Genomic DNA, 12,384 nt, shown 5'->3' with positions numbered 1-12,384 from the left:
TCTCATTACAATAGGGTTTCTACACAATTTGCTCATCTGCACTCCGTTTTCGTTAGCTGCTACCGTCGTCAGAAAAAAGTCTTTAGTTCATGCCAGGGTTTACTACTTGCTCGTTAATGGCTCGTTAAGTTTAGTGCATCTGGCCCAGAGTCTCTCCCACAGCAGTTTCTGAAGTGAGAGAATAATGGGTGGTGGACTTTGGTCCTGGGGAACTGAGAAACTGAGTTCGATTCCCGGCCCAGGCAGCTCCTTGTGACTCTGGGCAAGTCACTTAACCCTCCATTGCCTGCCACATTGAGCCTGCAATGAGTGGGAAAAAGTGCGGGGTACAAATAAAAAAAAAAAAAAACATCCAACACATCAGCCTATCTTTCACCAACTAATAGGAATTAGGTGTAGGTGTCTCATTAAATCCCCATCTCCACGTGCTCTACTTTGAAGTCACTGGTAATCAATAGACATCATCACACATGTAAATGCTCACTGTCACCAATGCCTGAATGAAGACTATTCCACCCATTACAAGACACTGGAAAAATTCCAGAAACTGTCTTTTATCTTATACTTTTACTTTACAAAAACACAAAATTAAATAGAAAAACAAAACACATTGTATTGGAATCAGAAAGCAAAAAAGCAGAAAATAAAAACTGGCTAGCAGATTTTTCAAACAGCACATGAACCCAAACGCTTCTAAGTATCAGCAGACATTTCCTTCCTATTTCACTGGATGCTCCGATATCAGGTCCTCCATCGATCAGGACGATGGGAAGAGTCAAAAGCAGAGCAGTGTTCCTGAGTACAGGCTGAGGGGTAGGGTGTTGGGGCTCAGGGTCCTCCGACTGGTTGCAGTGTGAGGTATAAGCTGGAGGGCCCAGGGGAGTGAGGTGTATTGTTGAAACTGGACACTCTCTCCAGAATCAGGCGGGAGAGTGGCAGGGTGGGAATACCTGCTGCTAAGGACAAGAGTTTTGCTCATGGGGTGGGGACAGAGAGCTCCCCCATTCCTTTACAAAAAGGAGAGAGAAAGGACACGGAAGAATTCACATCTTTCTTCATACATACACATTGCTATGCTTAGGATAATAAACTTCATGTTATGAGCATTAAAGATCCTGCCAACCCCTAACCCTCGCCCTTCGAGGAAAAGACATTTTATTGCTTGAGGGCTGCAGGGCAGAGGAATGCACTTAGGCAGAAATGACCTCGGTATCACAGCCGATTAGGAGGAGAGGGCCAGCGAGGAGGTGGCTGGGCGATTCCTCTTCTCTCTCCCCACCCTATACACTGAGGATCTGTTTCCTCCTCCTCCCTCCACCGACTGCTGGGATTCCCCAGGCCCCTGTTCTTTTCCTGTGAACAGAGACCAGGAATTCCCACCTTTTTCCTCCTTTGTGCTCCTTCAAGTTGTCGAAGTGTCCTGTGGATAGTTAACACTGAAGATTTCTCACTGCAGTTTAAAAACAAGTAAATCTACGTCCTCTGTGCTCCTCTTCAGGTCATTTAAATAAATAAATAGTAGACAATAAAACCCATCTAGTAAAGGTTAATGATAAAGTGAGGTGAGCTCAGCCGAAGCGCTCTCGTACCAACAGCAGTAACTTCTTTTTGCCCTTGTAAGTCTGCTTCAAGTTCTCCAGGAACTGGCTGAACTGCAGGTGGCCATTGGGAGCCAGGAGGAAGGTTTCGTGTGCTTTGCACAGGAAATCAATGAAATCTGTGTAGTGTCGTGGGCTGATGTGAGTGAGCCGTGAGTGGGTGGTGCTGATGTAGGCAGCAATAGCCGCATCCAGCAGCTGGCAGAGCGGGGCTTTGTCCGTGCTCAGAATCTTGCCGGCGCTCCTGCGGCTGGGCAAAGAAGGCAAGGTCCAGCGTCGCAGGATGTCTGAGAGCACTGGTGCACACTGCACACTCTGGATCACCAGTGGTACTAGTGCGGCCAGCTCACTCTTTCCCAACGACTGGCTGAGGGAGCAGGCCCACAGCACATCATTCACAGCTGGATGCGTGTCCTGGTTGAAGGCGATATTGAGGTGGGAGAGTGCCAGGGTGGCTAGTTTGTAGGCACGCAGAAGCAGACCACGATGCTCCATGTATCGTGCCACTGTGAAGAGGTGCGAGTGGCCCATGCCAGCATTCGCCGACTCAAGTACAATCTGGTAGGCAGCCTCGAAGGCAGCGTGGTTCTTCTCACATAGCGTCAGGGCAGACAGAGCACAGTTCTGAGGGTCCCTCCTTGCGCACTGCACAGCGACAGTTCGGGCACAGCTACAGATCTCTTCCCGCTGCGCAAAGTCTAGATTCAGCCGCAGTAGTGTAGCATGGGTGGTGCCCGTCACTGCCACTATCGTAGTGGCTTCGATGGGGGTAAAGAGCGAGCACCAGTTCTGCATAATGTTCATCAGAGCCTGGACTCCTGCAAAGAAACAGCAGGGTGAGAAATGAACCAAAGGCATTACATCATAGAGGGAGGGGGGAGGGGTACACAAATAAACTGCTGAGGGCCACTCGGGAGTCTTAAATAGACACAAACCTTGTCTATTCCATTTTCTTTCACTAATGCTCGATTCTTTATGCTCATTTGTTCTCTGTGTGGCCGGCAGTGAGAGCAGAAGTATGAATGTGTCATCACACTGATATCTGAGATCAGTTCCTTCCCTTTTCTGTTCAGGAGATCCCAGAGGTAGATTTAAGAAATGTACTAAGGGGCAGATGCAGCAACCAAACGTAAAAAAATCGAAATCGTTAAAGTCCCTAATGATTTTAAAAAACGAAGAATGCACCAAAAAAAAGTCACACATGCTCAGATCGGTATTCAAACGTACAATGTATCAAAGAATCACAATACACATCGGTAATCGGCCCCTAAATCATGCGCAGAGCAGCCAAGCGTTTTGCTGGCTGCTCTGCGCATGCTGCAAACGTAAAAACAAACAAAAAAAAAAGCCACAACACATACACGTGGCTACCCGGTCAGCAAAATCCAAAAACAAAGGATCGGGAGGGGGCAAGGGCGCTCATCAGGAGCGTCCTGTATGGACGGCCTTGCCCCCCCCCCCCCCCCCGCTGCTCCCCACTTTCCGCCGCTCCCCCCCCCCCCCCGAAAAAGCAAAATGCTAGCTGGCTGCCCCGGTCCCCCTCCCTTCCTGTTCCTGTGTTCTGCAGAGCTAACTCCGCCTCCCGTCATTCTTTCGCACCGTGCCCCGTCCCCGCTGCCCCCCCTGAGGTCGACTACGCCGCTCCCCCCCTCCACCGAGACCCCCCTCCCTATTAACGACCCGAGCAGCGCCTCTCACCTCTTTCAGAAGCGCTGCACGGGCAGGAAGATCTATTGTGTTGGTTGTAGAGTCTCCATGACGTCTCTTCTAACCTGGCCCAGTACGTCAGAAGGAGGTGGGGCCTGGGCCAGGTTAGAAGAGACGTCATGGAGACTCTACAACCAACACAATAGATCTTCCTGCCCGTGCAGCGCTTCTGAAAGAGGTGAGAGGCGCTGCTCGGGTCGTTAATAGGGAGGGGGGTCTCGGTGGAGGGGGGGAGCAGCGTAGTCGACCTCAGGGGGGGCAGCGGGGGCGGGGCACGGTGCGAAAGAATGACGGGAGGCGGAGTTAGCTCTGCAGAACACAGGAACAGGAAGGGAAGGGAGGGGGACCGGGGCAGCTAGCATTTTGCTTTTTCGGGGGGGGGGGGGAGCGGCGGAAAGTGGGGAGCAGCGGGGGGGGGGGGGGCAAGGCCGTCCATACAGGACGCTCCTGATGAGCGCCCTTGCCCCCTCCCGATCCTTTTTTATTTGATGTGTTTTCTGACGTCCTTTGGACCAATCACAGCGCTTTTAGCTCTGCTAATGCGCTGGGATTGGCTCAAAGTTTGTTTATTTTTTCACTTTTCTATTTTTCCTGGCACAGAGCTGTCCTAACGAGAGGTCCAGACCTCTCGTTAGATTTCCTGCCTTTTTCCTGCGTAAAGCCAATCGGAAAAGGTTAGTGCATGTCGTTTCAATGGGATTTTCACACTAATTGCTCATCTCCATTCCGTTTTCGTTAGCTGCTGGCTTCCTCGGTAAAAGCCCTTTGATGCATGCAACGGATCAAATTTTCCTCGTTGGAGGGTCATTAAAGGCTCATTTAGCTTTAGTGCATCTGCCTCTAAGTGTAATTGCAGTCTGGACTACTGTCTTCAGTTATGGGAGACAAGACAGATACTTGCAAGACCTGTATGCAGAGCAGTGAACAGGATCCAAATCACAGAAACACACCTGCCCACATTGCCTCTTGTTAAATGAGACAGTGTCTGCTGTAAGAATATAATTCCTGTATGATTGTGAATATTCATGACACCAGCCAAAGGCATGATGGGAATAGGAAAGAAAAGACCAGCCTCCCAACACCCACTGGGGGGGGGGGGGGGAGGAGGAGGGAGAACGCTGATCTTTCCCCAGTGAAGGTTTAGATGCAGCACAAGAGTGCAAGGAGCAACTGCTGGATGGGAGGAGTGGTGGGGATGTCCCTGTAGGAGTCCTTTCAGCTCTTACCGATCTCTGTGGCACAGCTGACAAGCCACCGGACCATCTCCCGCCGCCGCCAGGTCATGGTGGTCAGTGTCATTCGCACTACCTGTAAAGAGAGACCCCAAATATTCTGTGTATTAAACAGTATTTCTGCCTCATGCCATACTACGCCCCCAAAGTGTGCACCTCCCTGTGCCACCCACACCTCACCATCTTCATAGAGGGGAGGAACATTAATCTAGTTTCTATGACTGACTATCTGAATTCAAGAAAGCTTGGGACAGGTACACAGGATCTGGAAGGGAGAGTAGATGGCATGGATAGGCTGTATGGTTTCTATGTTTCTATCTAATCCAATTTTAGTCTGCCACTGAACATACAGGTAAATCTTGCTGAACAAAGCTCGGCAGCATTTACCTGGGTAAAAGTGAATAAATCCAACTGCATGACGATATCCACTTTATTTTAGAATAGGTGCAGGACATGACCAGAGTTGTCTGGCTAAAACTCTTAACTGTGCTACTGCAAAAACATTCTGGATTCAGCTAAATTTTGTGCAGCCAAAAAAATTGGAGGGGGTGAAGGTTTCAAACACAAGAAGCTAACAAGTAGGTAGCTTATTCCGATGACTCAGGATGGTCTACAATTATGCGATTAATGTTACATGGCGTACAAGCACGGAGCGCACAAACTTATGAACACAACCGGGACACCTCCAACCTCCTCTGAACTTATGTACACCTATTTGACACACAGCTTTTGAGTTATGCAAATATAATTTAGCTGCTGCGAGGGGTGTGAAAATTAAACATCATAGTTAAGCAGACAAGTCTTGAATGAGCCCTGTTTATCAGATCTCCGTCTCTCACCTCTTGCTCAGGGTCTTACCTGTAGGCCCAGCTCCAAGGACAGATTCAGCAGGGTGCTGTCTGGTGGGGCGTTGGCAGGCGTAGCTGTCTTACAAGCATCCTGCGCAAGCTTAAAGAGCAGTGCTGGTGAATGTATGTTCTGCTGAATCGATGCCAGCACAGTGTGCAACCACTCAGGGTCTCCTGCAGGAAGGGGAAGAAAGGGCAGGGGGGCAATTAGTTCAGTGCTCCTGCAGGAAGGATGGGCTTCTCATCAGCTACTGCCCAAAAGAATCTTTGGAGACTTAACTCTCCCAGGGTCTTCTCTTCAGAGTCCCCTAGGCAGGACCTGTTCTTCCATGCCCAGCCCCCAGTGCTCTCTGCACAGACATAGGATCTGCTCTTCCAAGACCCCCCCCCCCCCCTTAACTCACTATGATTGAAAGAGAATCTACACCTAATCTAATCTGGGTTTTACATACTTGTTCCAGTAGGGATTCACGGTGATTTACATTGTAATCTAAAAAGTGGGAAGAAGCTTACCTCTTCCAGAGTTCAGTTCAAAGGCCTGTCACACTCACAGCTTCATGCTAACATTAAATTTCCACCTGCAGGTGTCTTCCAGCATTAACTGCCATGCTGCCCTCTTCCCTCCTCCCTCTCCACAACAGAAGCTTCCATTTAACAGGGCCACAGCTCGATGACCTGATTTTGTTCTCTCTGTGCTGTTTGGCTGCCGTCTCCATCACACTAATGTCTGAGTGTTTATGTAAACCAGCCTTGGGCATTTTCATTAAGGAAGGGACACTTTCATGTATTTCAGTGTTTTACACCTGTCCCCACCATCTGACATTCCTCTGGTTCTGTGGGAGATGTGCACTCATGTGTGCTACTAACTGATAGGGAACTGCTGAACTAGCAGGTGAAGACTTCTTCTTCCTTTGCTGCTCTGACAGCCAGAACTCTTCCAAGCTCTGTAGCCAGTGGCAGTGTCCTTGAGCTGTTGCTACCACTGCTGACCCACACCTGTAAATACTTGGTTTTTCTGCATACATGAAAACTGAGCCTGTATGGGGGGGTAGCAATGGCGGCAGCAGCAGCTTGAGAACATAAGCCACCAGCTGCAGAGCTCTGGCTGCCGGACCAGAGGAGGTGGTCTTCAGCTGGCACAGTTTGGGGATCCCTGCCAGCCACAGCATGGGTGATGGCTAATTTTGGGGAGTCTGAGCCCAAAGTGAGGGAATGACACAGCCCCCCCCTCCCCCGTAGTGATACTACCAATTATGTTCAATAAAAAAGGAAGTGCATTTCTGTTTTTATTTCTTTAGTGTTACAGTATTGCCAGGTTTCAGTTTTGGTGTTCATATTTCCATTTTTCTAATTTCTGATCCCTTGTTCTGTATTTGGTGAAGGCCTGTCTTTGTTTTGTGTGCGAAGAAGTCATTTAAAGTTGTTTCGTATGTGGCAGCAGTAGTGGGGAGGGGGACCCCCTCTGTCTAAAACCGGCCCTGTTAGGTGTTTCATTGGTAATATGCTGACAGTGTATTGTATCTGTGTTATTTGAATGTTCTAATGCTGCTTATTAGGTGTTTCACTGGTATTATGTGACACTGAAGCGAATGCTACATACCTGTAGAAGGTATTCTCCGAGGACAGCAGGCTGATTGTTCTCACTGATGGGTGACGTCCACGGCAGCCCCTCCAATCGGAAACTTCACTAGCAAAGTCCTTTGCTAGCCCTCGCGCGCATGCGCGGCCGTCTTCCCACCCGAAACCGGCTCGAGCCGGCCAGTCCAGTATGTAGCAAGACAATACACTTCAAGGGAAGACACAACTCCAAAGGGGAGGCGGGCGGGTTGGTGAGAACAATCAGCCTGCTGTCCTCGGAGAATACCTTCTACAGGTATGTAGCATTCGCTTTCTCCGAGGACAAGCAGGCTGCTTGTTCTCACTGATGGGGTATCCCTAGCCCCCAGGCTCACTCAAAACAACAACCATGGTCAATTGGGCCTCGCAACGGCGAGGACATAACAGAGATTGACCTAAAAAATTTACCAACTAACTGGGAGTGTAGCCTGGAACAGAACAAACAGGGCCCTCGGGGGGTGGAGTTGGATCCTAAAGCCCAAACAGGTTCTGAAGAACTGACTGCCCGAACCGACTGTCGCGTCGGGTATCCTGCTGCAGGCAGTAATGGGATGTGAATGTGTGGACAGAAGCCCACGTCGCAGCTTTGCAAATTTCTTCAATGGAGGCTGACTTCAAGTGGGCTACCGACGCAGCCATGGCTCTAACATTATGAGCCGTGACATGACCCTCAAGAGCCAGCCCCGCCTGGGCGTAAGTGAAGGAAATGCAATCTGCTAGCCAATTGGATATGGTGCGTTTCCCTACAGCCACTCCCCTCCTATTGGGATCAAAAGAAACAAACAATTGGGCGGACTGTCTGTGGGGCTGTGTCCGCTCCAGGTAGAAGGCAATGCTCTCTTGCAGTCCAATGTGTGCAGCTGACGTTCAGCAGGGCAGGAATGAGGACGGGGAAAGAATGTTGGCAAGACAATTGACTGGTTCAGATGGAACTCCGACACGACCTTTGGCAGGAACTTAGGGTGAGTGCGGAGGACTACTCTGTTGTGATGAAATTTAGTGTAAGGGGCCTGGGCTACCAGGGCCTGAAGCTCACTGACTCTACGAGCCGAAGTAACTGCCACCCAGAAAATGACCTTCCAGGTCAAGTACTTCGGATGGCATGAATCCAGTGGCTCAAAAGGAGGTTTCATCAGCTGGGTGAGAACGACATTGAGATCCCATGACACTGTAGGAGGCTTGACAGGGGGCTTTGACAAAAGCAAACCTCTCATAAAGCGAACAACTAAAGGCTGTCCTGAGATCGGCTTACCTTCCACTTGGTAATGGTATGCACTGATTGCACTAAGGTGAACTCTTACGGAGTTGGTCTTCAGACCAGACTCAGACAAGTGCAGAAGGTATTCAAGCAGGGTCTGTGTAGGACAAGAGCGAGGATCTAGGGCCTTGCTGTCACACCAGACGGCAAAACCTCCTCCAATGAAAGAAGTAACTTCTCTTGGTGGAGTCTTTCCTGGAAGCAAGCAAGATGCGGGAGACACCCTCTGGCAGACCCAAAGAGGCAAAGTCTACGCCCTCAACATCCAGGCCGTGAGAGCCAGGGACTGGAGGTTGGGATGCAGAAGAGCCCCTTCGTCCTGCGTGATGAGGGTCGGAAAACACTCCAATCTCCACGGTTCTTCGGAGGATAACTCCAGAAGAAGGGGGAACCAGATCTGACGCGGCCAAAAAGGAGCAATCAGAATCATGGTGCCTCGGTCTTGCTTGAGTTTCAACAAAGTCTTCCCCACCAGAGGGATGGGAGGATAAGCATACAGGAGGCCCTCCCCCCAATCCAGGAGGAAGGCATCCGACGCCAGTCTGCCGTGGGCCTGAAGCCTGGAACAGAACTGAGGGACCTTGTGGTTCACTTGAGATGCGAAGAGATCCACCAGGGGGTGCCCCACGCCTGGAAGATCTGTCGCACCTACACGGGAATTGAGCGACCACTCGTGAGGTTGCATAATCCTGCTCAACCTGTCGGCCAGACTGTTGTTTACGCCTGCCAGATATGTGGCTTGGAGCAACCATGCCTTGACGGCGAGCCCAGAGCCACATGCTGACGGCTTCACTGACAAAGGGGTGCGAGATCCCGGTGCCCCCCTGCTTGTTGACATAGTACATGGCAACCCTGGTTGTCTGTCTGAATTTGGATTAATTTGGTGGGACAGCCGATCTCTGAAAGCCTTCAGAGCGTTCCAGATCGCTCGCAACTCCAGAAGATTGATCTGTAGACTCGATTTCTTGGAGGGACCACCGTTCCATTGGGTGTGAAGCCCATCGACATGAGCTCCCCATCCCAGGAGAGACGCATCCGTGGTCAGCACTTTTTGGTGGCTGAGGAATTGGAAAGGGACGTCCCAGAGTCAAATTGGAGCAAATGTCCACCAATACAGGGATTCGAGAAAAACTCGTGGACAGGTGGATCACGTCCTCTAGACCCCCCAGCGGCCTGCTCCCACTGGGAGGCTAGGGTCCATTGAGCAGATCTCATGTGAAGGCGGGCCATGGGAGTCACATGAACTGTGGAGGCCATGTGGCCCAGCAATCTCAACATCTGCCGAGCTGTGATCTGCTGGGACGCTCGCACCCGCGAGACGAGGGACAACAAGTTGTTGGCTCTCGCCTCTGGGAGATAGGCGCGAGCCGTCCAAGAATCCAGCAGGGCTCCGATGAATTCGAGTTTCTGCACTGGGAGAAGATGGGACTTTGGGTAATTTATCACAAACCCCAGTAGCTCCAGGAGGCGAATAGTCATCTGCATGGACTGCAGGGCTCCTGCCTCGGATGTGTTCTTCACCAGCCAATCGTCGAGATATGGGAACACGTGCACCCCCAGCCTGCGAAGCGCCGCTGCTACCACAGCTAGGCACTTTGTGAACACCCTGGGCGCAGAGGCGAGCCCAAAGGGTAGCACACAGTACTGGAAGTGGCGTGTGCCCAGCTGAAATCGCAGATACTGTCTGTGATCTGGCAGTATCGGGATGTGTGTGTAGGCATCCTTCAAGTCCAGAGAGCATAGCCAATCGTTTTGCTGAATCATGGGGAGAAGGGTGCCCAGGGAAAGCATCCTGAACTTTTCTTTTACGAGATATTTGTTCAGGGCCCTTAGGTCTAGGATGGGACGCATCCCCCCTGTTTTCTTTTCCACAAGGAAGTACCTGGAATAGAATCCCAGCCCTTCTTGCCCGGATGGCACGGGCTCGACCGCATTGGCGCTGAGAAGGGCGGAGAGTTCCTCTGCAAGTACCTTCTTGTGCTGGAAGCTGTAAGACTGAGCTCCCGGTGGACAATTTGGAGGTTTTAAGGCCAAATTGAGGGTGTATCCCTGCCGGACTATTTGCAGAACCCACTGGTCGGAGGTTATGAGAGGCCACCTTTGGTGAAAAGCTTTCAACCTCCCCCCGACTGGCAGGTCGCCCCGCACGGACACTTGGATGTCGGCTATGCTCTGCTGGAGCCAGTCAAAAGCTCGTCCCTTGCTTTTGCTGGGGAGCCGCGGGGCCTTGCTGAGGCGCACGCTGCTGACGAGAGCGAGCGCGCTGGGGCTTAGCCTGGGCCACAGGCTGTCGGGAAGGAGGATTGTACCTACGCTTGCCAGAAGTATAGGGAACAGTCTTCCTTCCCCCGAAAAATCGTCTACCTGTAGAGGTAGAAGCTGAAGGCTGCCGGCGGGCGAACTTGTCGAATGCGGTGTCCCGCTGGTGGAGAGACTCTACCACCTGTTCGACTTTTTCGCCAAAAATGTTGTCCGCACGGCAAGGCGAGTCCGCAATCCGCTGCTGGAGTCTATTCTCCATGTCGGCGGCACGCAGCCATGAGAGCCTGCGCATCACCACACCTTGAGCAGCGGCCCTGGACGCAACATCAAAAGTGTCATAAACTCCTCTGGCCAGGAATTTTCTGCACGCCTTCAGCTGCCTGACCACCTCCTGAAAAGGCTTGGCTTGCTCGGGGGGAAGAGCATCAACCAAGCCCGCCAACTGCCGCACATTGTTCCGCATGTGGATGCTCGTGTAGAGCTGGTAAGACTGGATCTTGGACACGAGCATAGAGGAATGGTAGGCCTTCCTCCCAAAGGAGTCTAAGGTTCTAGCGTCTTTGCCCGGGGGCGCCGAAGCATGTTCCCTAGAACTCTTAGCCTTCTTTAGGGCCAGATCCACAACTCCAGAATCATGAGGCAACTGCGTGCGCATCAGCTCTGGGTCCCCATGGATCCGGTACTGGGACTCGATCTTCTTGGGGATGTGGGGATTACTTAATGGCTTGGTCCAGTTCGCAAGCAATGTCTTTTTCAGGACATGGTGCAAGGGAACAGTGGACGCTTCCTTAGGTGGAGAAGGATAGTCCAGGAGCTCAAACATTTCAGCCCTGGGCTCGTCCTCCACAACCACGGGAAGGGGATGGCCGTAGACATCTCCCGGACAAAGGAGGCAAAAGACAGACTCTCGGGAGGAGAAAGCTGTCTCTCAGGAGAGGGAGTGGGATCAGACGGAAGACCCTCAGACTCCTCGTCAGAGAAATATCTGGGATCTTCCTCTTCCTCCCACGAGGCCTCACCCTCGGTGTCAGACACAAGTTCACGGACCTGTGTCTGCAACCTCGCCCTGCTCGACTCTGTGGAGCCACGTCCACGATGGGGGCGTCGAGAGGTAGACTCCCTGGCCCGCATCGGCGAAGCTCCCTCCGCCGACGTAGTCGGGGAGCCTTCCTGGGAGGTGGCCGCGGTCGGCACCGCACGCGGTACCGACGTCGGGGACCTCAACCTGGGCGATGGGCCAGCCGGCGCCACGCTCGACGGTACCGGAGGCGCAAGCACCGCCGGTACCGGAGGGGTAGGGCGCAACAGCTCTCCCAGAATCTCTGGGAGAACGGCCCGGAGGCTCTCGTTTAGAGTGGCTGCGGAGAAAGGCTGAGAGGTCGATGCAGGCGTCGACGTCAGAACCTGTTCCGGGCGTGGAGGCTGTTCCGGGCTGTCCAGAGCGGAGCGCATCGACACCTCCTGAACAGAGGGTGAGCGGTCCTCTCGGTGCCGATGCCTGCTGGGTGCCGAATCCCTCGGCGACCCAGAGCTCTCGGTGCCGACACGGGGAGGAGACCGGTGTCGATGCTTCTTCGATTTCTTCCGAAGCATGTCACCGGAGCTCCCCGGCACCGACGAGGAGGACGTCGAATCCATCCGTCGCTTCCTCGGGGCCGAGACTGAAGAAGGTCGATCTCGGGGGGGCTGTACCGCAGGAGCCCTCAGGGTAGGAGGAGACCCACCCGAGGGCTCACCGCCACCAGCAGGGGAATGGACAGCCCTCACCTGCACTCCACCCGATGCACCACCGTCCGACGACATCAGCAGACGAGGTCCTGGTACCACCGACGTCGATGCAGCTATCCGATGTCTCGGCGCCG

General features: G+C 52.4%; 1 protein-coding gene across 1 annotated transcript in view; it reads right to left on the bottom strand.

Annotated features, from left to right (window-relative positions):
- Nucleotides 1-546: 546 nt before the first annotated feature.
- The window catches only part of LOC115464891 (zinc finger SWIM domain-containing protein 4-like), a 19,339-nt gene continuing 7,501 nt past the window's right edge, over nt 547-12,384 (bottom strand). Inside the window, exons 2-4 of the mRNA XM_030195264.1 lie at nt 5,396-5,556; nt 4,532-4,613; nt 547-2,416 (exon numbers count right to left, since the gene is read on the bottom strand). Coding sequence (XP_030051124.1) covers nt 1,569-2,416; nt 4,532-4,604 — 921 coding nt within the window. The 5' untranslated portion in view covers nt 4,605-4,613; nt 5,396-5,556 and the 3' untranslated portion in view covers nt 547-1,568. The remainder of the gene's footprint in view (nt 2,417-4,531; nt 4,614-5,395; nt 5,557-12,384) is intronic.

The sequence above is a fragment of the Microcaecilia unicolor genome, chromosome 3 (assembly GCF_901765095.1).
Source record: "Microcaecilia unicolor chromosome 3, aMicUni1.1, whole genome shotgun sequence".
Classification (NCBI taxonomy): domain Eukaryota; kingdom Metazoa; phylum Chordata; class Amphibia; order Gymnophiona; family Siphonopidae; genus Microcaecilia; species Microcaecilia unicolor.
Note: the sequence above shows the minus strand (reverse complement) of the source record. Positions and strands in the feature narration are given on the sequence as shown.